This window comes from Saprolegnia parasitica (genome assembly GCF_000151545.1).
Source record: "Saprolegnia parasitica CBS 223.65 unplaced genomic scaffold supercont2.204, whole genome shotgun sequence".
Taxonomy (NCBI): Eukaryota; Oomycota; class Saprolegniomycetes; order Saprolegniales; family Saprolegniaceae; genus Saprolegnia; species Saprolegnia parasitica.
In genome coordinates, this window is record NW_012156598.1 from 1 (window position 1) to 22,721 (window position 22,721).

At 60.3% G+C, this 22,721-nt stretch overlaps 8 protein-coding genes across 8 annotated transcripts; 3 read left to right on the plus strand and 5 right to left on the minus strand.

Annotated features, from left to right (window-relative positions):
• Positions 1-3: 3 nt before the first annotated feature.
• Positions 4-909, plus strand: SPRG_15908 (hypothetical protein; the record flags this gene model as incomplete). Its single annotated transcript, XM_012355083.1, has 2 exons — positions 4-218; positions 272-909. 2 exons carry the CDS (start codon positions 4-6, stop codon positions 810-812), a joined length of 756 nt encoding a protein of 251 aa, XP_012210473.1. The 3' UTR covers positions 813-909.
• A 1,683-nt stretch (positions 910-2,592) lies between these two features.
• SPRG_15909 (hypothetical protein) lies at positions 2,593-4,412 on the plus strand (the record flags this gene model as incomplete). The annotated part of the gene is made up of 2 exons (XM_012355084.1): positions 2,593-4,062; positions 4,104-4,412. 2 exons carry the CDS (start codon positions 2,593-2,595, stop codon positions 4,410-4,412), a joined length of 1,779 nt encoding a protein of 592 aa, XP_012210474.1.
• Positions 4,413-4,683: 271 nt separating this feature from the next.
• Positions 4,684-6,483, minus strand: SPRG_15910 (hypothetical protein; the record flags this gene model as incomplete). The annotated part of the gene is made up of 1 exon (XM_012355085.1): positions 4,684-6,483. One exon carries the CDS (start codon positions 6,481-6,483, stop codon positions 4,684-4,686), a length of 1,800 nt encoding a protein of 599 aa, XP_012210475.1.
• Positions 6,484-6,942: 459 nt separating this feature from the next.
• On the minus strand, positions 6,943-8,066 carry SPRG_15911 (hypothetical protein). The gene is made up of 4 exons (XM_012355086.1): positions 7,498-8,066; positions 7,354-7,454; positions 7,261-7,302; positions 6,943-7,213 (listed from the first exon to the last, which is right to left on the minus strand). Exons 1-4 carry the CDS (start codon positions 8,048-8,050, stop codon positions 7,007-7,009), a joined length of 903 nt encoding a protein of 300 aa, XP_012210476.1. The 5' UTR covers positions 8,051-8,066; the 3' UTR covers positions 6,943-7,006.
• Positions 8,067-9,599: 1,533 nt separating this feature from the next.
• On the plus strand, positions 9,600-11,269 carry SPRG_15912 (hypothetical protein). Its single transcript, XM_012355087.1, has one exon. The coding sequence runs from the start codon at positions 9,662-9,664 to the stop codon at positions 11,231-11,233; it is 1,572 nt and encodes a 523-aa protein (XP_012210477.1). The 5' UTR covers positions 9,600-9,661; the 3' UTR covers positions 11,234-11,269.
• SPRG_15913 (hypothetical protein) lies at positions 11,250-13,833 on the minus strand. Its single transcript, XM_012355088.1, has 3 exons — positions 13,416-13,833; positions 12,402-13,366; positions 11,250-12,342 (listed from the first exon to the last, which is right to left on the minus strand). The coding sequence occupies exons 1-3, from the start codon at positions 13,794-13,796 to the stop codon at positions 11,307-11,309; spliced, it is 2,382 nt and encodes a 793-aa protein (XP_012210478.1). The 5' UTR covers positions 13,797-13,833; the 3' UTR covers positions 11,250-11,306.
• A 975-nt stretch (positions 13,834-14,808) lies between these two features.
• Positions 14,809-19,982, minus strand: SPRG_15914 (hypothetical protein; the record flags this gene model as incomplete). The annotated part of the gene is made up of 2 exons (XM_012355089.1): positions 14,809-17,394; positions 17,436-19,982. The coding sequence occupies 2 exons, from the start codon at positions 19,980-19,982 to the stop codon at positions 14,809-14,811; spliced, it is 5,133 nt and encodes a 1,710-aa protein (XP_012210479.1).
• A 45-nt stretch (positions 19,983-20,027) lies between these two features.
• SPRG_15915 (hypothetical protein) lies at positions 20,028-22,671 on the minus strand. Its single transcript, XM_012355090.1, has one exon. The coding sequence runs from the start codon at positions 22,643-22,645 to the stop codon at positions 20,039-20,041; it is 2,607 nt and encodes an 868-aa protein (XP_012210480.1). The 5' UTR covers positions 22,646-22,671; the 3' UTR covers positions 20,028-20,038.
• Positions 22,672-22,721: the final 50 nt, after the last annotated feature.

Consider the following 22,721-nt stretch of genomic DNA (forward strand, 5'->3'; position numbering starts at 1 on the left):
TTCATGGGCTACTGCATCGCGAAAGGCGCCGACTGTGGCAACAAGGTTGTCTGGAAGGCGCGCCCGGACGAGAGCGTCGGTGTGGTTGCCAAGCGCGGCGGCCGCTACTGCGTCGTCGAGTACAGCGAGATGGACAAGGCGACGAGCGAGCTCCGCGATGCGGCGAGTGGCCAGCTTGTCTACGGCGCGGCCAACATTTGCAACCACTTTTACTCCATGTATCCTTCCTTAGCCAAGCCCGATATGGCACCTCATGCATTCTTTTGTGTAGGGAGTTTCTCCAACGCTGCTGCAGTGGCGAGCACTTGAATACGTACCACGTGGCACACAAGAAGATCCCGCACGTCGACTTGACGACCGGGCTTTTGGTCGACAAGCCGACAACCAACACGGGCATCAAGCTCGAAGCGTTCATCTTTGACGTGTTTGGCCTCGCGACCAAGATGCAAATCCTGGCCGCAACGCGCGAGACAGAATTCGCGCCTGTGAAGAACGCGGCGGGCGCGGCCGTCGACTCGCCCGGCACGGCACGGACCATGCTCTCTGAACGATGCAAGGCGTGGGTGGTGGCGGCCGGTGGCTCGTTTACCAACGCGGACGGCCTCTGCGAGATTGACCCGCTCGTGTCGTACGATGGCGAAGGCCTTGAGAGCTACGTGCGGGCGCCGCTGACGCTGCCTTTGTACATTACACTGCCGACGACCAAGGTCCGGGCCAGCTCCATCTCTAAGCCGCGCCCGAGTTTCTCGAGCTCGCCGACCGGCACCGACGAGACCAAGACCAAGAAGAAGGACAAGTGCGTCATCATGTAAGAAACGAGTGCATAAGAAGATCTAGCAGCGCAAAAGCAACGTGTTTATATACATACATAATACCTTTGCAAGTATGATAATTGCGTAACGAGTCCGAAGCGCTGCGCACTTCACACCGAGCGAAGATGTGGTTGAATATGGCAAGTGGTGATTAGATATGGCGTTTGCCACGAATAAATATTCGAGAACGCATAACTCGGGCTGTGGGCATCCAACGTCGACGCGATATCGCGTTTTGTGCTCTCCAAAATGTCCTCTATCGCTCTACCAAGTGTGAGCGATTTCATTTTTGCAAGCCATTTGGCCGACGGGCTGCCTCGCGGGCGTGCCGCCGCGGTGGCATCACCTGGTATTGGCTGAAAATAGTAGTAAATTGGCCAATGAAATAATTGATAAATATATTTTATCGTATAGTACAATCAAGGCATATTAAATGGTCAGAAGGTTTGCTCAAGCACTCGGACGCCCAATTCCACAGTCTTCTGGGACCGAGTCCCTCCAAGCCCTGTCAAAGTTAAACTCCTTGTAAATGAGCCGGCGGAAGGCTCCTATCTATAATCTATATTGTAGGTGTTGTAGGCTTGCATTGTTGCTGGTAGCCAGTCTTCCGTAAGCTGCTCCCCGACAGCACACTCAGCTGCACAAGTAAAACAGTGAAACACACCCTTCTTATCGGCTCCAAGCACTCCTCCCGAAGCATGCTCGTGGAGCGACTAGAATAGTGTAGTAAAATTGGTTCTACCGATTTTGCTGCGGCGAAAATGTCTTGTCGGAGGGTGGTGCAGTCGACATCGTTAAAGGCGCCACGGTCGGTAAAAGACTGATGGTGTCGGCGGCATGTTGTGGGTACCGGTACACCAAGATGGCGACAAAGATCGTTCGACGTGCGGCTTGCGACAGTCGCGTCCAAGTACACTGTACATACCACCACCTACACTAACGTTGTTAAAACCTCTGGCGATCGCCGAGCTACACTCGTGACGAGCGATGACTTTTAAAGTACGACGAGTGCCAACCAGCAAGGCCGCCGTTCTCATTGATGGACCTCACTTGACGCGCTCGTCGATGCAAACGAGGACGCTTTAGCAGTAGAGATGATATGACCAACGCGTTCGTCATTGACAAGAGGATGCTTGGGTGACGTCGTAATAGTACCTGCTGCCTCAAAACGCCCTGTCTGCTTCCACTGGCCTGCTTCCCACACTTGCGATCGAATGCAGAATCCGGAATCTAGAAGCGAGCGAGGTGGTCAAGCAACGAGCGTCTTCTTCGCAACATCGCTGCACGCGCACTCCATCGTCATGGATAGAAGAACGCCGCGACAAGCAAGACAAGCACGCGTAACCACAGCCCACAGGTGCACTCATCAATACGACCTCCTATAAGACGAGCAGCGATTTGACATGGGTGGAAACCAAGAGATAGGTCCCTGCGATGGTGATCGATGCATCGAACATGCCCATCGTCGTCGCCCCACCGAATCAGGCCGACCCCGGACCTGGGCCCGGGACCCCACTAAAAGAATACGCCGGGTACCCTATTCGCTCCATGGTGCATCTTTCAAGACGTCGCCGCCCTTCTTGGCACTCGCTGGTCGAGAGTCGATGCTCCATTACGACTGGCAAGCTTCTGGCTAGCCCATGACCTACTTCAAGAAGTGCGAATACCGGCGGCCATTTGTGGGCCCCCCTCGACCAAGCGGCCGATGCGCGTTCCATTGAAACAGCTGGCTTTGGATCGCTGCCGGTCGCCTGCCCCATTTTACAAAGTGCAACACAAAATGGACTCGCAGCTCGTGACGAGCATGAGCGAGGTCGACGACTTCCGCGTCGAGAAGCAGGCCCCGCGCCGCTGGCACCGCAAGCGCATGCTTGGCCTGCTCGGCGCGCTCGTCCTTGTCGGTGCTGTGATTGGCATCGTCGCCGCGTCGACGTCGTCATCGAGTGACGCGAAGACAGTCAGCACAAGCGCGACGAACCTCGGCATGGCCATTTGCTACGACACGTACCAGCCCGACAAGATCGATGCGCACTTCACGACGATCGCGACGCGCTTCTCGGCCATCCGGTCGTTCCAGACGTGGCTGCCCAACAACGACAACGTCATTGACGCCGCCGCCCGCCACAAACTCTTTGTCTACCCAGGCATCTGGCTGCGCGGCGCCGACTACGCGCGCGACGTCCAAGCCGCGATCGACGGTGCGCGGCGACACCCGGGCACGGTCAAGGCCGTCCTTGTCGGCAACGAAGACCTCTCGAACGGCTGGAGCGTCAGCGACCTCATTAGCAAGATCAAGGACGTCCGCGCCAAGTTCAGCGCCGCGGGCCTGAGTCACATTGCGATCGGGACGGTGCAGATTGACGGCGCGCTCCTCTCGCACCCCGAAGTCGCCGACGTGTGCGACGTCGTCGGTGTCAACATGTACGCGTTCTTCTCGGGCGCGTCGTACTCGTACACAGACCCGATGCGGGACACGGACGTGCGCTGGAAGGCGATTTACGCCAAGTTTGGCAGCAAGGCCGTCATCACCGAGACGGGCTGGCCCTTTGCGGGCGGCAACTATGGCCAGCACGTCGCGTCGCACGAGATGGCTGTCTACTACTTTAACGCGTTCCGGGACTGGGCGAGCAAAGGCGCGAACGGCGGGTCGCTGCCGGCGTACTTTATGTTCCACAACAACCCGGCCAAGGGCGGGTACGAAGCCAACTTTGGCCTCGCAGACGAGAGCGGCAAGTGGAAGTTCGACTTTGCACCCGTGCGGCCCATCATCCCGAGCCCCAACCAACCGGTGGTCGTGCCGACGTCGCAGTACGAGCTGCCGTTCCTACTGCAGACGTCGAATGGCAAGGTCCTTTTCGAGATGAACAAGAACATCTTCGCCTACGACGAGGCGACGTGCGCGAACGAGCGTTGGACGTACGACCTTGGCACGAACCAGATCTTCTCGACGTCCAGCGGCCAGTGTCTCGATGCGTACTTTGCCAACGCCAAGTTTAACCTCCACGTCTGGCCCTGCGACGCGTCGAATGGCAACCAAAAGTGGACCATCGATATCAAATCGAACCGCGTCGTGCACCTCACGCACAAGAATCTGTGTCTCGACGCTGACCCGACCAAGGCCGACGCGTCCGTGCAGGTGTGGGCCTGCACGGGTGGCAGCAACCAGCAGATCCGTCTCAACCCCGACTTGCCGCACCTCGGTGTCGCGTCGCGCGAGACCAACAACGTGCTCGTGAGCGAGAACGACAAGGTCTTTTCCGGCCGCTCCAAGGCTCGTTTGCCAACGTCAAGGGCGACGCCAGCGCCGCGTGGACGTTTCTGCAGAGCAAGAACATGCTGCTGCACGAGGCGAGCGGCAAGTGCCTCGACGGCTACGAGTTCAAGAACGGCGGCGCCGTGCATCTCTGGCGCTGCGACGAGACCAACGCCAACCAAAAGTGGATTTACGACAAGGCGTCGCGCCAGCTCACGCACGGTGCGCACCGCGAGTTTTGCCTCGACATTGGCTCGGTCAGCGTCGGTGCTTCGCCAACGCTCTACACGTGCCATGGCGAGAACGACCCGCACTTCTCGTACCAGCAGTTTACGTTCGTCATGTAGTCGGGCACGGTTAATGCATGCATTTTGGACTCGAGTACTGTACTCTGTTGGCTCTTCTTGCCGATAAGACACGCTAAGAAACGCAAGCTATTCGGTCATACAACGCTGCGAGGAGGACGTCGTGCGCCATGAAGAGGACACCGCTGGTAGAAAGACATCTATTCGGGACAAGGTGTCCTTGAGTCAAAGGTGGCTGTCAACGACGCTCGCCCACTCGTTGGCCGTTCGTTGGCCGTTGCGACGGAGCCCTAAACACGCGTGGACTCGGTCACTAGGGCACGAGCGCAAACTGCTGGAACGAAACGTACGGGTCGTTCTGGCCATGACACGCATAGAGGTAGGGGGACGCGCCTGCTGCCGGACCCATGTCGAGGCAAAACTCGGGGCGCGTGCCATGCCGGAGTTGAAGCGTGTTGCTGTCGTAGATCCACTTTTGGTTGGCGTTGGTCTCGTCGCAGCGCCAGAGATGCACGGCGCCGCCGTTCTTGAACTCGTAGCCGTCGAGACACTTGCCGCTCGCCTCGTGCAGCAGCATGTTTCTGCTCTGAAGCAACGTCCACGCGGCGCTTGCGGCGCCCTTGACATTTCGGAACGCAACGCGGTCCTCGTTGGTACCCACAAGCACCGTATTCGTCTGTCGCGATTGTAGCCCGAGGCGCGGCAAGTCGAGAACCACGCGGATCTGCTGGTTCGCGCCGCCGTTGCAGGCCCACACCTGCACCGACGCGTCGGCCTTGGTCGGGTCGACGTCAAGACACAGATTGTTGTGAACTCGGTGCTTGACGATGTTGCTCGTTGCATCAATTGTCCACAGTTGGTTTCGATTCGACGCGTCGCAGGGCCAAACGTGCACGTAGAAGCGGGCGTTCGCAAGGTACGCGTCGAGACACTGCCCGCTCGAGATCGAGACGATCTGGTTCGTCGCGCGGTTGTAGCGCCAGCGCTCGTTCGCGCACGGCGACTCGGCGTAGGCAAAGAGGCGCTTGTACATCTCGTAGATCACCGAGCCCGTCGCCGTTTGCAGCAAAAACTGAGGGTCGGTCGGACTCATCGGGACGGGTGCGGTCGAGGGTGCATTCAACTCCAACTTCCAGTTGGCATTCCCATCGGCCAGGCCAAAGTGGGCTTCAAACCCACCTTTGGACGGGTTGTCGTGGAACATAAAGTACGCCGGCAGCGGCCCGCCGTTGCCTTGGCGCACCCAGTCGCGGAACGCGTTAAAGTAGGAGACGGCCATGTCGTACGACGCGACGTGCGAGCCATAGCTGCCGCCCGCAAAGGGCCATCCGACCTCGGTGATGACGGCCTTGCTGCCAAACTTGGCGACAATCGCCTCCCAGCGGGCTCTGGTGTCGCGCATCGGATCCGTATTCGAGTACGGCGCACTCGAGAAGAAGGCGTGCATGTTGGCACCGACCACGTCGCAGACGTCGGCCACCCGCGGGTGGGTTAGGAGGTCGCCGTCGATCTGCACGGTCCCAATTGGAATATGTCCGAGCCCCGCGGCGATGAACCTGGCGCGCACATCGTGGATACTGCGAATGAGCTGGTCGGGGCCCCAGCCGTTGGAGAGCTCTTCGTTGCCGACAAAGATAGCCTTGACCGTGCTCGGGTGTCGCCGCGCACCGTCGATCGCGGCTTGGACGTCGCGGGCGAAGTCGCCTCCTTGGCGCAGCCAGATGCCTGCGTAGACGAAGAGGTTGTGGCGCGCGGCGGCGTCAATGACGTTGTCGTTCTTGGGCAGCCATGTCTGGAACGACCGGACGGCCGAGAAGCGCGTCGCGATCTTTGCGAAATGCGCGTCGATCTTATCGGCTTGGTACGTGTCGTAGCCAATGGCCATGCCATAGGTCGTCGCGCCTGAACGGAGCGCAGTGGCCGTCGTCGCGTCGGAAGACAACGTCGTGACGACGCCAACAGCGATGGCGACAAGGACGAGCGCGCCGAGAAGGCCGAGGATGCGCTTGGACCGCCAGCGGCGCGGGGCCGGCTTCTTGGCGCGAGCAAAGTCGTCGACCTCGCTCATGCTCGTCACGAGCTGCGTTTCCGAGACGTACGAGATCGAGTGCATTGCGCCAAGGCGTGAAGAGGCCAAAATGCACACTGCCGTGGTCGGTTATGCTGCGACAGCACTGCAGATCAAGAAGACGCCAGGAACGTTTGGAATGACAAGCGAAACCACCTCACTTGCCATGTCGGTCCGATGTTTTGTGCGACCTCACTAAACGCCACGTTTAGCATGAGGTCGATGGCCGAGTTGGCACCACAACTACGACCTGCGAGAGGTTGTCGTTGGGATACCCTGATGGGCAGAACAGGATCAGGGCCTCGGCATAGCACGCTCGACGGCGACATGCGAGAATGCTCTGCACATCGGTTCTCGTCTCTGCCCGGGTAGCTGCACCAGGCTTTGGACCATCAAAGAGGAGCTGTATGAGAGGACATTTTTGAACACGTTTTCAACTTGTTCCATCATCAAGTCGTTGAAGCAGCGTGGTGGGTCCTCGTCGAAAGCCACAGCGTTGATTGTGTGCATTGGTCATCATTCCATTTGGTGCATAGTTATACGATGTACAGAGTGTCCATGGGACCTTTTACAGCAGCGAGAGAACGCGTCGAGATCGGGACTTGCGGCGCGAGCGCGGCGTCGAGGCGCGGCGAAGGGGTGTGGTCGGCATTGGCGAGAACGGTGCGTCGGTCGATCGCTCGTACATGTCTTGCCGCTGAAGCCGACACCGACGGTCTCGTAGAGATGCCAGTGGTACAGTGACGACCGAGTCACACAGCAGCTTGAGCTCGACCTACGTCCACTGACGTCATCGGCTCGAGATGGAGGTTCATCGAGTACCGCGGTCTCACTCACGGACGCAATCTCACCGTAAAATGCTTCCTAGTCGCATCGCATGAGACTCGTAGAGATGATTCTCGTCGCATCTCGTACGTCGGCCAGCGCTGAGTGGAGCACGATGGCATCGCCAACGCGATATGGCTGCGCGCAGATGTGCAACGTCTTGTGCGTCGCATCCCAGAAGCACTCGGCGGCTACGCTAGCATGAGACAACATGGAACACATAGAACGCACTACGCGAAGATGCGTCCATTGCGACGAGCGCGGCCTGCCAAGCATCGCGCGTGGCTTGGAGCTGGGCGACGATCGTGGACGTGCTCGGCTGGACCGCGGCAATGTGCTCAAGGTTGAAGAGTCGGCGCTTCTCGTCGAGCGTACGATTCAAGGCCGCTGCGAGCTCTCTATCTGACATAGTCTTTCCCATGGGCAGAGGCTGCGCCGTGTTGTCGATGGCAGAAGTGTCCAGGTCGACGTGCGATGGCGGCGGCGTGCGCAGCGCGCGCTCCATGGCCTGGGCGTACACCTCGTTCAGCTGCTGCAGGTCGAACGCGAGTAGCTCGGCGCTGTTCTTTTCGAGGAGATCGCGCCGGAGCCGTGCGAGGTCGAGGCGCGACTGCTTCTCGGCCGCAAACGCCTGCACCTGCTCGACGTACTCTGGCAGCGTGCCATCTTCCAGCTGGGCGAGCCGAACCTCCAGCGCACGTATGCTATCTTCATAGAGCTCCCGCTCCATGATGAGGTAGTCGTGGTCGGTCATCTTCCGGTCGACGTCCTTGGTCGATGCTGCCATCGTTGTGTTGGGTATGGATTCGGCAGATGCCGACACCATAGGGTTTATATTCGGCACATGTGCCGAATACAACACAACTGCAGGACAGCAGACAAAGTCTAGCCAGTCTAGCCATGAGCGAGCCATGAGAACACGTGGGCCGAGCTCTTGGGGTATGGCCTTGCACACAAGGCAAACGAATAGATTCCCTGGGCTAATATGACTGGAGCGAAATGGCATTTGGACGGAAACTCGACGCTGGGATCCCTACCTTGCTCTTGTTGGCCTTTCGTGCTGCCACGTATCCCAAGCCTGCAAGTGCACATCATTGACCGCTTGACAACGCTATGGCTCGGGTGCATCTTTCTCAAGGGTGTTTAGCTCAAGCACGACATTGCTTACCACCAACGCTCATGGGCTCTCGCTTCAAAAGGCGCTCTACGGAGATGCAGCACCAGGTTGCTGCCGTACTTGCATCCTGTTTCTAAGCCGCAAAATCCAAAAAGCAACCGCAAAATCTCGTTCTTTGTTGAGAGTATCGAGCTCGTGCGGGCGCACCACTCTCGCCTCCGATGGAGCCAGCTGGCATCGGCTCGTGGCGCCGGAGGCTCCGTCGACGTAGCTCGCTCCTTCGCCCGCAGCCAGCGCTTATTGGATGATGCGCCTCGAGAACACCACTTGCATGCTGGCGTAGGTACAAGCCGGTACCTGCAGAGAATAGCATCGAAGCCACTCGATGGCTTCCTAGCCATGTTGGCGATGTGGCGTCGACCTCGATGGCGACGTGTCACTCGCTAAAGCAGCGACTGCTTCGCTGTGTATGGCGGGCGCTGGACGCACCTTCATATACCGCGTCGACCTTGTCGCTTACCAAGATCTTCTCGTTCTCACGCAACTTCAAGTTGCGCTGCGATTGGTCCACTTTTGGCCAATCCGATGCGCGTCCAAGAACAAGCGGTCACCAACGCGGGTGCGTGGAAACCAGGACCATAGGGTTTGAAATCAGGACTTTCGGACCGAGAACACGCAAAATATAATTAAAAAATGGAAGGGCCCCCGTCGCTCGTAAAAGATCGTGGCAAGCGGCTTCTCTCGGCCGTTCCTGCACAGTGGTCCCGCGGTCCATTTCCCTCACCCTCTACGCTGCACTAGTAGTATGTATGCCCTCCAGCAGACTCGAAACCAATAAAAAGGACATTGATGTGGCTTTTGATCCTGCTTGTTTCCAAGGTCACCGCCGCCAAGCAGCCCAACAGCCCAACGGTCCTCAACGGTACGGTATGCAGACGCGGATTGCAGGGAAAGTGGCACGGCTACTTCAACGTTGCGTGGTCTCATTTCTCCTTCCGGCATCAGCAACAGCCCAGCCGTCTTCTTTCACGCTGAGCCCCGCCGCGATATAGAACACAGCGTGTATCGTAGCATACCATGCAAGGACAGTAGGAGGAGGTGGGCCCACGGCCGTCAAAGTCGTTCTTCCAAGGTGGGTCGAGCCAGATCATGGGTGTCGGCGCAGGTGCGCGAGATCCGTTTTTCAACATGCCATAAAAAAATGAAATTCGGACTCTGAGTTTGGGCGTGGAAGATCTTCGTTCCTTTTCATTTGCAGATTGACGCCGAAGGACGCGCAAGATGAAGTGCAACGCTCTGGCCATGGCGCTGACCGCCGCCCTCCTCTCTGCGCATGGCGCCAACGCCTCGTACGAGGCCAAGTTCTTGAGCTGGATGAAGAAGTTTGCGGTCAAGCTCAACCCGCTCGAGTGGGTCCACCGCTTCGAGGTCTTCATCCTCAACGACCAGCGCATCGAGGCCCACAACAAGGACGCGAGCTCGAGCTTCACGATGGGCCACAACGAGTACTCGCACTTGACCTTTGACGAGTTTAAGAAGCTGCGCACGGGCCTCCGCGTGTCGCCGTCGTACATCCAGAGCCGCGCCAAGTACGCGCTCATGGCGCCGGCCGTCAACATGACGGACGTGCCCAACGAGATGGACTGGGTCGAGCAGGGCGGCGTGACGCCCGTGAAGAACCAGGGCATGTGCGGCTCGTGCTGGGCGTTTTCGACCACGGGCGCGATTGAAGGCGCGGCCTTTGTCTCGAGCAAGCAGCTCGTGTCGGTCTCGGAGCAGGAGCTGGTCGACTGCGACCACAATGGCGACATGGGCTGCAACGGTGGCTTGATGGACAACGCCTTCAAGTGGGTCAAGACGCACAAAGGTCTCTGCAAGGAAGAAGACTACCCGTACCACGCCAAGGAAGGCACGTGCGCGCTTAAGAAGTGCAAGCCGGTCACCAAGGTCACGGCCTTCCATGATGTGCCGGCCAACGACGAGCAGGCGCTCAAGGCCGCGGTCGCCAAGCAGCCTGTTTCGGTCGCCATTGAAGCCGACCAGCCCGAGTTTCAGTTCTACAAGTCGGGCGTCTTTGACAAGAGCTGCGGCACGAAGCTCGACCATGGTGTCTTGGTCGTTGGATACGGCGAAGAGGGCGGCAAGAAGTACTGGAAGGTCAAGAACTCGTGGGGCGCCGACTGGGGCGACAAGGGCTACATCAAGCTCGCCCGTGAGTTTGGCCCCGAGACGGGCCAGTGCGGCGTTGCGATGGTGCCGAGCTACCCGACGGCGTCGATCATTGGCGCCGACAACCACGAGGACGACGACTCGAGCGACGACGTGGCGGTGCCAGCCGCCTACCACGCGCCCGCTGCGGACGCGTGGCTCCTCGAGAAGAGCTCGGGCGTCACGATTGTGCAGTGCGGCGACGTGACGTCGCAGCTCGCGACCTTTAGCGACCTCAGCGTCTCGCCCAAGGTGCCCAAGCGCGGCAAGCCGATCCACTTTGTGGGCAACGGCAAGGTCAAGCAAGCGTTCGACTCTGCGCACATGACGATCGCGGTCAAGCTCGGCGGCCAATTGCTCTACTCGCACTTCGGCAACATGTGCGGCCACACGCACATTCCGCTGCCGCTCGGTATCGGCCACATTGACGTGGACGGCTTTGCCTGCCCGGTCAAGGAAGGCTCGTTCAAGGACATTAAGCTCTCGCTCAACTTGCCCGTGATTGCGCCGGAAGGCAACTACGAGATCAACCTCACGAGCGAAGACGCGACGTCCAAGGCGTCGGTGTTTTGCGTCCAGGTCAAGATGGATCTCTCGGACAATGCTGCTGCCAACGTCTACCAGCGCTTTAGCGCCTTGGGCTAAGCATCGCTACAACACGTCATCTTCTATTCCATCCTATTCATTTGTGTGATTTATGATCTCTACTCCGGCGTCTCTACATCAAGGTACTGGGCGCCGTCTTGCGGCCGTTCGCATCGATCGCAAACGCCTTGTCGGTGAAGCGCACGTGGTGGCCCTCGCTCGGCGTCGTCTCGAGCTCGTAGCGCGTGTGGCCAATGTCCATGCCGTGGTTGCTGTCGAAGACGTGGCCGTGGCTGTCCATAAAGGACGCATTCTCGAGCGAGCTCTGGTTGAGCAAGGCGCGGGCCCGGTCCTCGGTCGCCATGACGTCGTCGTTGGCGACCGACGACGCGCGCGTCACGGGCGTCGGCGGACCGCGGACCTTGCCGAAAAACATAAAGTGGCCCTTGGACTGGCGGTACTGGATGAACGCGATCGAAACGAGCACGAGCGCGAGGAGCGAGACGGTGATCGGCACGGTCGGGCCAAAGCCCTTGGCCGAGGCCTGCGCCCGGTACGCCCAGTTGGGCTCGATGTCGACGACCCACGTGCACCGAGGACCGCCCCAGAGCGTCGTGCACTGGCACCGGTTCTTGACGCAGATGCCCGTCATCATGGACGCACGCGTGCAGTCGTCGTCCGAGTTGCAGGTCGCGCCACCGGCCACGTCGATGACCGAGTTGTTGGCGTCCGAGTACTCGCCGATATTGTCGAGGATCCATTGGCTCGTCGGGTGGCTCGCGGGGTCGCAGCCAATGTGGCTCGCATTCTCTTCGTTGCCGCGGAGGTCTTGCCACACGCGAATGTAGTCAACGCTTAGATACATCGGAAACGAGTCGCAGATCTTGGTCTCGGCCACGACCGTCGCGCGGTTGGTTTTGTTTTTCCAGAGCCAGCCCGGGTCCGTTTGGTTGCCGCGGCACGGCCCGTACCCGGCGTTCGGAGGCATGGTCCCCCACGCCGGTGCCGTTGCCACGTTGAAGATGAGGTACATAGGCTCTTCGATCGGGAGCTTGATTGGGTTGGTCTCGTTCCCGCCCTGCGGCACGTTGAGGATCGACTGCGACGGGATCTCGAAAAGCACTTGGTCGTCGAGCGCCCACCGAATGTGGCCGTTGGGTCCGAGCACCCTACAATAGTAAGGTTAGCACAGACTAATGAGGTCGGAGGATGGAGAATATTGTCGTACCACTCGAGCGAGTAGTTCATGTAGCCGCGGTACGCCTCTTGGGTCGTAAACCAATTGGCTGAGAGCGCGTCCATTTGATAGTTGAACGGGGTCATCTGGTTAGTCTTGGCGCGGCCGTCCGGGCGTGCGAACTCGCAGCGGTAGTACTGGTTGTCCGGGTCGCAGAGGTAGACGCCCTTGTAGCCATTCGCCTGTGCAAAGCACGTGCTCTTCTCGTTCACGCCCCAGTGAGTCGGGCCGACGCCGTCGATGAGCCCGAGGTCGCCGTTGACGTCGCAGGACGCAGGAATCACCTGCTGGTCGCCGGGGGACGAAAAGCACGTGTTGGTCGTGATCTTCTTGGCCATCACCGACTGGTACACCGAGTTAAACTGCTGGCCATACGAGGCGTTGGGCGCGCACTTGTTGTTGGCCGCGTACCGAAGCCCTTGGTACCAGTGCTGGCGCTTGAAGGCGGCGGACGGCACGTTGGCCATGTTGGCGCCCGTGTACTTGCACTTTTTGTCGTAAAAGCAGCCGCCGTCGTCGGCGTTGTAGAGACGGTAGTCAAACGGCATGCCAGGGCCAATCTGGATCGACGACGAGATTTCGTTGCCGCCGCCCTCGAGGATGTCAATCTCGGGCGACCCGCGGCCCTGGAACGGGTTGAGGCCGTGGCCCGGCGTCGCATTGCACGCCGAGATGCGCTGCATGTCCTTGTAGCGTGGATCGCACTCGTTGTACGTCCACGGCCACATGCGCCGCGTCGAGGCGCTAAAGAGCGCGCGCCCGAGGTTGCCCATGAGCCAGATACCGGGCCACGTCGGGTAGAACCCGCGGTCGCTCTCGACGAGGCGCTGGTACGGCGGGTACTTGGGGTTGCCGGACGCCGCGTCCAGCGCGCCTGGCAGCTGGAGGCGCACCTCGATGAGGCCGCCTTGGAGGCAAAACTTGTTCCATGTCTGGACCATCGCGCCCGTGTAATACTAGAAAAAGTGTGAGGTACAAGCTTGAAGGCGGATAGAGTCGTCGCACCATGTTCTTGTTGACCCAGCCGGGCGTGGCCGAGTATTGGTCCCAATATTGGATGGGCACGGTGCCTTCGTCGACGCGGATGAGAAACTTGCCGTTGGACGTGTACGTGTTGCGGGGGCTATAGTACCCTATCGCGCTGTTGACGCCGTCCGGCAGGTTGAGCGCGGTCCAGAGGTGGTCCATGCCGGCGGTAAAGTTGCGGTTCTCGTTGTTGAATTCGTCCGACATGACAAGGTCGTACTCGTGGCCGCGCGACGTCATCTTGGTCATGGCCCACTCGGGGGTCTCGACGTCGACCCACGTCTTGACGCCCGACTTGGTCGGCGCGTCCTGCACCTCGGCCATGGCCGCGCCGAGAACGAGGAAGAGACGCCACCACATGTGTGAGCTTGGGCTTGTGCTGGCTGTGCGCAAATGCAAAACTAAGATCCGGCTTGTGCTGGGCCCATCCGGATCCGCGTGATCCGCGACGGTGCACTTGGGTTCATTATGCTACAATTTTTGGCGCCAGGTGACGCCACTTTCACTGTCGCTCTATAGGTGGCACTTGGTGCATCGGCGGGGGGACATCCTTACAAACACCAAGTGTAAAAGATGATGGCTACTGTCGCAGGGCAGCAACGGATGGCCGCGCGAATCGCGCTGCCCACGTGGTGCGCTGGAATTCCAACCTCCGCAAGGGTCTACGTACCATAATCGATTCCCAGCGCTTATGACGCATTTTGTTGGCATTTTTCATTTGCTCCTTGGAGGAAATACCGTGTAGAATACCATCGTTCGCTGGACGCACGCAGGCGGATTCCAGCAAGGTGATAGACGTTCGTTCTTCCTTCTCGATCCCGTGGCGGCTCTTGCTGGCCACAGGGTTGCGCGCTGGATCCAAGATGACGTTGAGCACGCTTTCAATTGTCTGCTTGGAGTCCAAGAGGGTCGGACTGGCGCGAGAGTGAGAGGTCTCTGCCGTGAGTCCACAAAGAGGAAGGCTCAATAATTCACTTACGGTAACTAAGGTATGTATGTCGGTCGAGTCATAAGCTTTATCGTGGACAGAAGTCCGGGCAGGCGACAAAGACGGTGGGAACGTTCGAGTTTCCAAGGGCCATGTGCGACGCGGTCTCCCTTTCGCACGCAGAGGCATTGCGAGAAAGCAGACGACGTTGACCGTCGGTTGTCCGATAAAATCCGACAAACGAGGAAATCCATACTATGTTGAAGGCAACTTGCCTTTTTGGCGCCAAATTCAACCTCGAAAATTCGGTGCACATGGAACACAGACCAAGCATCCGTGTATTGATTGCATGACCATGAAGCGTAGCGACCGTACGTCGGCGTGGTCCAGGGCAATGAGTCACGGAAATCGATCAACACGGTATGAAAATGAACTAGAACATGTTTACGAAAAGACCACGTGGAGCTTGAGCTTCCCGGCCGTCTTGCTCGTCGCGCCGCCTTCAATTGGGCTCGGCTCGGCGTCGTCGTCGTCCGGCAAGCCGAGGATCTCCGTCTTGACGTGCAGCTGGCCGTTCACGACGCCGTTGACGCGAATGTCCAAGAGCGTATCGACGCGCGGCTCGGAGAGGCGCAGCGGAAGCAGCACGTTGCCGAGGGTCTCGTCCACGAGCATGCTCTTGTCAAAGAGCGTAAACGAAATCTGCTTGTGCTTCTCGGGCGCCTTCCAGTCAAACGTCAGCGTCTCCTTCCAGCTCATCGTGGCCGAGGCCGCCTTGAGCGCCGTCGTCTTCTGGCTCTTGCCGCCGAGCTCGACGCCAATGTACGGCGCGAGGTTGGGCGTCGAGCCAAACATCGTCTTGGGCGGGACATAGTTGACAAGGTCGAGGACCGTCACGAGCACTTGGAGCGACGGTGGCTTGCCGTCGCGCGTCTTCTTGGGCTTGCCCCATAGCATGTACTCTTTTTCAATGCGCGGCAGGTCGACCGACATGGCGCCGAGGTCGGCCACACCAGAGTTGACCCACTTGCTCAGCGGCGAGCTGCCCGTCTCTTGGTCAAAGTCGAGCTGGAGCTGGTTGAGCGGCATACGAACCTGCCCAATTATGCTCTCAAAGCCCGTGAATGAGTCGCGGACCTTGAACGTCACGTTCGTATTCGCGTCCGACTTGAGCTCAATGTTCTTGGCCGCGCGCCACTCGGGGTTGGCCGTGCCAAAGAGGCACTTGGTCTGAAACACCACCTTGTCGTTCAAAAGCACGTAGCAGATCGGGTTGCACTGCCCCGAGGACGCGACGAGGCCGCTCGCACTGAGAATCTCCACGTGTAGCATCGAGGGCTGCTGCTTCGAGGGAACAACGAGCACCTTGTCGACAAACTGGCGCTCCTTGCGGCGGCGACCTTGGAACGGCACCACATCCTCGAGCGTCTCGGAGGCTTCCGTCGCCAGTGTGTGCGCCGTCGACGTGACCGTCTTGAGCAAGACGACGGGCGCACCCGCGAGGCCCTGCACCGCGCCTTGCATGAAGCCCGTGACACCGCCCGTCATCGCGCCTTCGACCGGCTTGGTGATAATGCCCGTCAAGCCGAGGCCGAGGTTTTTCGCAAATTTGAGCCCGCCGTCGACCACTGACGTCGACTCGTTGGCATCGCGCTCGTCCTTGTCGTGGGGTGTGTCGGCCACGTCCGAGACCTCGTCCATGAGCTTGTCGAGGCTGCCGGTAAACTTGGCGAGCGCGCCCGTGCCCGTCTTGGCGACTGTCTTGCCGAGGATCTTGACGCCTTCGCCGCGCGTTTGCGAGTCGCCCAAGACTTCGTTGGTCGTGACCTTGAGAAAGGCCTTGAGGCCCGACCCGAGGTCTTCCACCAAGCCGACGGGGTTGCCAAGCATGTCGATCGAGCCCACGAGCTTGTACGCTTGCATGACCACGTCACGCGAGTACGTTTGCACGAGCTGCGACACGAGGCGGTCCTTTGTCGTAAAGCAGTGGCGCTTTGTGATCGCGCTAAAGCTAAACGACGGCGAGCCGCTGAGCTTCGAGCCGACAATACCAATGAGCTGCATGAGCGCGTTGACGAGCCACGAGCGCGAGTGCGCCATGGCCTTGGAGCGCGCAATGTCTTCCTTTTGGATGAGGCACTCGAGCTTGAACTGCGTCTCGCGCACCGAAAACGCCTCAAAGTACAAGAGCTGCGAGTTGCGGATCGGCGCCGGGCACGGCATCGGCTTGCTGTAGAGCTCCAGCGCGAGCTCCAGCTGGGACTGGAGCGCCGTCTCGGACGCCAAGAGCGGTTCGAGCAGCCCGAGCAGCTTGAAGAGGTAGTCAATGTCCACCCGAATGTAGGCCGGCTGCACGGCCACGTCCATGACCTTGAAGAGACTCGCATTGTCGCCGAGCGTCTCGAGCACGAGCTTGAAAAACGGCACGGGCGCCACCGAGCCGCTGTTGTAGCCGCTGTCGACGGGCGCGAGGATGACCGGGAACTTGGCGTTCGCGAGCATATTGTCGACTTGGAGGTGAAAGATGGAAATGTCCCACTCGAGCGACTGCGGTGCGCTCTGCACACGCACGTCGTCCATCGAGAGGTAGAGCACTTCCTGCGGCAACGCGTCCATAAAGCTGACACCAAACCCGGCAAGGCGCAGGTCCAGCGCCGTCGTGTACAAGGACGCCGCCACCGCGCGCGCCTGGCCTTCCAAGCTTGTCTTGGCAGAGCGGAGCTTGTCGAGGTGCTTGGATCTGGCGTCGACGATGCGCAGCACGCGCGCGCTGCCGACGGGCACAACCTCGAGCACAAACTTCGTGGGGCCGTCCATGAGCTTGAGCAGCGAGAGGTCCGACGTCTTGACGGGTCCGACCGAGTCGATATCCACGGAAAACTTTTGGCCTTGAATCGTCACGTCCAACTTGTGGTCGGCCACGTACGCCTGGTCCCACGCAAACGCGAGGCGCTCGGCGCGCGCGAGCTCGGTCGTCTGCTTGGCGAGGTTGCTGCTTTGGCGCAAGGTCACCGGGTGCATCGTGTAGTTCTCAACCCGTACGGCGGGTACGACGACGCGTCATTGAGCACGACAAAGAGGTGGGTGCCGAGCAGCTGGATGCTCGCTTTCACGATAAACCCGCGCTTGCGGATCGTGCACTCGAGGGGAAAGTATACGTCGCCGACCGCGTTCACCGCGAGGATCGACGACCAGACCGTCGAGCCGGCGAGCGCCATGCTAAAGTACTTTTGGCACTTGACAAGCGGGTCCTTCGAGAGCGGCTCAAACGCATACAAGACGCCGTTCGAATGCGACGCGAGGTCGTACGTCGGGCAGCTCGAGACCGCTGCGAGCGCGTTCAGATGGTCGGTCGCCGGCGTCGCAAACGCGCGCACTTGAATGTCGTACGGCGTGTGGTTCTGCACCACGTAGCGCGGGCTCAGCGCGATCGCAATCGAGTCGGCGAAAAGCCCTTCGAGCCCCGTAATGTCGACACCCAGCACGTGCCCGCCGCTGTACACTTCACCGCTCGTCTGCACGGCCGACGCGTTCATGGGCTCCGACCACGCCGCCGCCGCACTCAGCTGGCAAAACATCGGCGGCGCCACGTCGTCCGTCACTAGCGGTGTCCATGACGCCGGCGTCAACGTCGACGGTGCGTTGGCCCGGAAGCTCATGCGGGCCTTGGGCGCGTGCACCATGATCGGCGAGGCAAAATCCGGATGGACGGTCACTTCGTCCATCGCGCCCGACGCCGCGTCCGCGTCCGGCAGCTTGTACGAGAGGTCCAGCCCCGTCTTGTTGACGATCCAAAACGGCACGGAAAACTTGACCACGCGCGGCTGCCCCGGCATCGTCGCGCGCTCAAAGCTCACGCTCAGATTCGGCTCGAGCTCGTACTTTTCAGGCGCCGTCGTGAAGAGGTCGACGGTGGCGTGGATCGCCATGAGCAGCGGCTTGGACCACGCCGACGTCGCCGCGCCGTTGCGGAGCCGGAACGACATGTACCCTGGTGTCTGCGATGAGAGCCCTTCGACTTCGCCCGTCGCGCCAGACGCCACCTCGCCGTGGGTCGAGCTCGCTTCGAGGAGCTTTTGAATCCCGTTCATGTCCATACGCCCGGCGCCGGGCGTCGCCCGGTACTCCAAAAACCGATACTCGATCGTGTACGGCAGCGCGTTGTGAATCACAAACGACGGTAGCACGCAGAGCTCCCACTGCACCGTGTTGTCCGTGAGCACGTGGCGGTAGAGGAGGATGCTGGGCGTGAGCTGCTTGACGAGCTTGGACGCCTTGTGCTTTTGGTGCAGCGGCACGATCGTGCCTTTTCGCACAAACGAGTTCATGCTCGACTCGGTCTTATTGAGCTCGGGCTTTTGGGCGTCGAGAAGCATGTCGTTCGTGAGCTTGACGTTGACGTGCCAGCTCTTGCTCTTGGCGCTGCGCAAATACACTTCCGTGTCGCCCATGAAGACCGAGATGGGCAGCGAAAGCGACTTGGCGCTCTCGAGAGTCGTCACCTTGTCGTTGAGCGACGTGAAGCCCGCGAGGTGCACGAGACTCTGCATCTCCATGTCGAGCGAGCTCTTGTTTGAGATGACAATGTTCGACTTGAAGACGACGCTGGCGTCTTTCGGGTCTTCGAGGCGGCAGATCGCGTTGAGCGTGATAAAATGACCGCCCGCGCTGTCCTTGACGACGAGCTCCTTGGGACCAAACACAGGCAGCGCCACGTCCGTGAGCGCGCCCCAGGACGGGATTTCGACGCGGCAGTTGGCGGCATTGACGCCACTCAGAGCCTGCACCGAGCGCGGCTCCAAGACAACTTGATCGTCGCCCGTGCCAAAGATGAGCGGCACGCCCGTCAAGTTGGTCACGTGGAACGGCGGCTCGTCCGGCCGGTACACGACCTTGGGCGCGTCCGGCTCGATGACGTGCTCGCCCGACATGATCTCCGGCAAGATCGCCAGCACCTCGAGGAGCGACGACGACACGTTGATCTGGAAGCGCTTCTCGGCCTCGAGCCAGACTCGGACGCCCTCGACGCCTGCCGCGCTGTTGACACCGACCAGACACACCCACGGCTCGATACTGTGCTCCATTTGCCCCGAAAGGTCGCTGTAGCACGACGCCGCGACCTGGAGACCGAGCGTCATGGCCCACTCCGAGGCTTGCGCGTTGACGTCATAGACATTCGGGCCAATCGCAGCCGAGAGCGCGACCGAACACGTCAAGTGGTCGACGACAAGGTCCGCGCGGCACGCCGTCGACGGCAGCTTGTCATCGAGGAGCACAACGTGAAACGCGCCCAGCTTGATGTCACTGCGCACTTGCAGCGAGACACCGGCCATACTCGGCGCCGGCTTGGTCTCGAGCACCTCGACCGTCGGCTCGGCGCCTTGGTTCAAAATCATCTTGGCCGCCGACTCAAACTCGACAATGCCGCCACATGCCGTGTCGTCGTTGATCGTCCACGTCAAGTCAATCTCGCGGTTCTCGTCCGAGGTCGCCAAATTCGGAACGACGAGCGCATCCCAGACGGCGTGCGCGGCCTCGTGGTGCTGCAAGAGACGCACGAGCTTGCGCTGCAGGAGAGTGGGCGACTGGCCTGCCCGCGACGTCCGTGTCGCGCCCATTTCCGCTTGGTACAAACTCCAAAACGCATCGAGCGGGTCGGACGCGGCGCGGGACGTCAAAAAGAAAACCAGTCGGTCGGCGTCGACTTGGAGAACGGGCCAAAGAGGGTTTCGAGCACGTTGAGCGCGTCGTACTCGCACGCGTAGAGGTCGACGTAGCCGCGCAAATGCTCGACGTTCATCGTCTCCATGAGGTAGTGCCGGAACTCGTCAAAGTCGATCGTGCCGCTGCCGTCCTTGTCGATCGTGTTGAAGACCGTCGCCGTGAGCTCGCGGAGTTCGCGCGTGAGCAGCTTCTGGTCCACGATCGCGTGCGCCAGCAGCAGCTCGAGCTCGTCCAATTCAATGGATTTGGTGTGGTCCACGTCAATCTCCTCAAACTGCGCCTGCGCCACGTCGAGGCGCTGCTTGATCTGCAGCGCCATCTCGGCCTCCTGCGCGACTTCCTGCGCGACCCGGCGCTTCTTCATCTGATCGTCGGTCGTCGTCTGGATCGTGCTTAGACTCGTGACGCTGCTCAAAAACATGGCAAAGTTGAGCTGCGAAAACGACAGCGTCACGTCCGAGACCGAGACCGAGAGCGTCTGGGCATAGTCGCCGGACGCCGTCCGCGCCAGCTCGTACCCATTGGCAATGCGGAGCGGCGCCAAGAGCGACTGCGGCGTTGACGCTTGCGGCGAAAAGATGGTCGGGAACCCGCTCGTGTCCGTCGGCGCCTGGTACAAGCGCGGCAGCAGTGCAGCCTCCGAAAGCACGAGCTGCATCGATTCCGCGTCGAGCGAGCTCTTCACGGCGAGCTCGGTCGTCATGGTGAGCTCCAGAAGCGCACCCGTCGACTCGACGGCCGGCGGGATCAAAAAGACGCTCACGTCCGCGACGCGGACCGCAATGTTCATTGTTGCGCCCTTGAGGAGCGAGCACGGCCCGACGTTCGAGAGGTTGAGTCGTGACGACGGTGAAGAGTCATTGGTCGGCACCGTCGTCGTCGTCGGCGTCGCGGTCGTCGGCGTCGGCGCCGGTAGCTGCTCGGCCATGTACGCTTGCGCCGTCAGCTGGAGGCGGTCGACGTACAAGAGAAACTCTTGCAGCGGTTCCTTGGCGGCAAACACGGCGAGCTTCTCAAACGTCACGTCGAGGTCCATGCCACCGGCAAACGTCTGGCGCAATCGGCCGTCCAGCAGCTTCTCGTTGGACGAGTGCGAGAGCAGCTGCGACCGCTGGCACTCCATGCTCGGCGTCAAGGTTGTCAGCTGGATGTCGCGGATCGCGTACTGGAGGTCCATGGCCATGGCGCCCGAGGCACACTGCTCCATGACCACGTCGACGCCAGCGATCGCAAACTCGGCCGCGAGCGTCGGCTCGCCCACCGGCGTCTTGTCGGCGACCGGCAGCTTTTGATCTTTCGTGTCCAGCAACTGCACGGTCCAGCGGTTGAGTGCGACGACGATGTGCTTGTCGCGGAACGGCGCGTTCTCGCTTTGCACCTTGGTCACAAGCTCCATCGGCGTCAAGTGGTGTTGCGCCAAATGCTCGGTCCAGCGCAGCGCCTTGGCGCGCAGAGCGAGCAGCGTGTCCAAGGTCGCCATCGTCTCGACATCATTCACGGCCGCGTGTGGTGTCGGCGCCTGCGCTGCGAGGTCCCACTTGAACGCGCGGCAGTACGCGTCTTCGGCATCGGCGGTCGGGTGCATGCACTCGGCCATCTCGGCCTGGTTGAGCGACTCTTGGAAGAGACCATACTTGACGTACGGAATGTAGTACCGGATGAGCGTCAGATACAAGTGCGGCGAGAGCGTCGTCATCATGTCTGCGAGCGAGATCGAGAGACCGAGCTTCTTCGTGTCGAGCGGCAGTGGCGAGAGCATAACCTCAAAGACGTACGGCATCGTCACGTCCACGACAAGGGACGGGAAGCCGAGCACGCGTTGGTTCTCGAGGCAGACGTAAAAGTTGCGCATCGTGACCGTGCGGTGGTTGATCTGCACCTCTTCGTTCGTCGGCGCGCTCGTGAGCGACAACTCGGTGAGCGTGATCGTCAAGGGCGTCGTCGGCGCCGCATCCTTCTCGCCAATGAGCTCGATCGACACGTCGCGAATCGAGATCTTGATCGTCTCAGCGATCGAGTGGAGAAGCCGCGACTTGAACGTCGACGGCGGCGACGCCTCGTTGGGCGACGCAAGCCGCGCGAGGTACGTCTGCACGGCCTGCGTCATGCCGTTTGCGAGCGCCAGCTTGTTGGCAACGACCCGCTCGAGGTACGCAGCACGGTCGAGCTCGCAGTTGACACCAAACGTACCGGCCAACCGGACGCCGACGATTTCGATCGACATGTTGTAGCTCATGGGCCCCGACCCACCGAGGAAGCTCGGGAGCTGCACATGGAGCGCGTCAATCGACACATGGCTGAGCTCAATCGGGAATGGCAGCGAGAGGCGCAGATCGTGGAGGAACGAGGCTTGCAGCACGATGCGCTCGAGCGAGATGAGGCCCGTCCAGAGGTTGTAGAAGAGCTCGATGGAGCTGTGGATGTACGCCTTCGTGGCCTTGGCGACGACCGAGCCCAAGAGCGGGGCGATCGTGACCTTGGCCAGAGGCGGGATCACGCAGAGGGACACGAGGACCGTCGTGAGCCCGAGGAAGAGCATCGTCATGTCGAACTGCATGAGGATAGCAGAACGGACGAGCGCGGAAATGCGAGAATAGGCGCAGCCGGTCAAGGCTTTGTGAAACCTCCGATAC

Coding starts and splice junctions, on each gene's coding strand:
- SPRG_15911 (XM_012355086.1), bottom strand. CDS start 8,050: ATGGCAGCATCGACCAAGGACGTCGACCGGAAGATGACCGACCACGAC. Junction 7,455..7,497: donor CGCAATGGACGCATCTTCGC/GTAGTGCGTTCT, acceptor ATGCTAGCGTAG/CCGCCGAGTGCTTCTGGGAT. Junction 7,214..7,260: donor CGTCCGTGAGTGAGACCGCG/GTACTCGATGAA, acceptor CAGTGGACGTAG/GTCGAGCTCAAGCTGCTGTG.
- SPRG_15912 (XM_012355087.1), top strand. CDS start 9,662: ATGAAGTGCAACGCTCTGGCCATGGCGCTGACCGCCGCCCTCCTCTCT.
- SPRG_15913 (XM_012355088.1), bottom strand. CDS start 13,796: ATGTGGTGGCGTCTCTTCCTCGTTCTCGGCGCGGCCATGGCCGAGGTG. Junction 13,367..13,415: donor GCTGGGTCAACAAGAACATG/GTGCGACGACTC, acceptor CACTTTTTCTAG/TATTACACGGGCGCGATGGT. Junction 12,343..12,401: donor ATGAACTACTCGCTCGAGTG/GTACGACAATAT, acceptor TTACTATTGTAG/GGTGCTCGGACCCAACGGCC.
- SPRG_15915 (XM_012355090.1), bottom strand. CDS start 22,645: ATGCAGTTCGACATGACGATGCTCTTCCTCGGGCTCACGACGGTCCTC.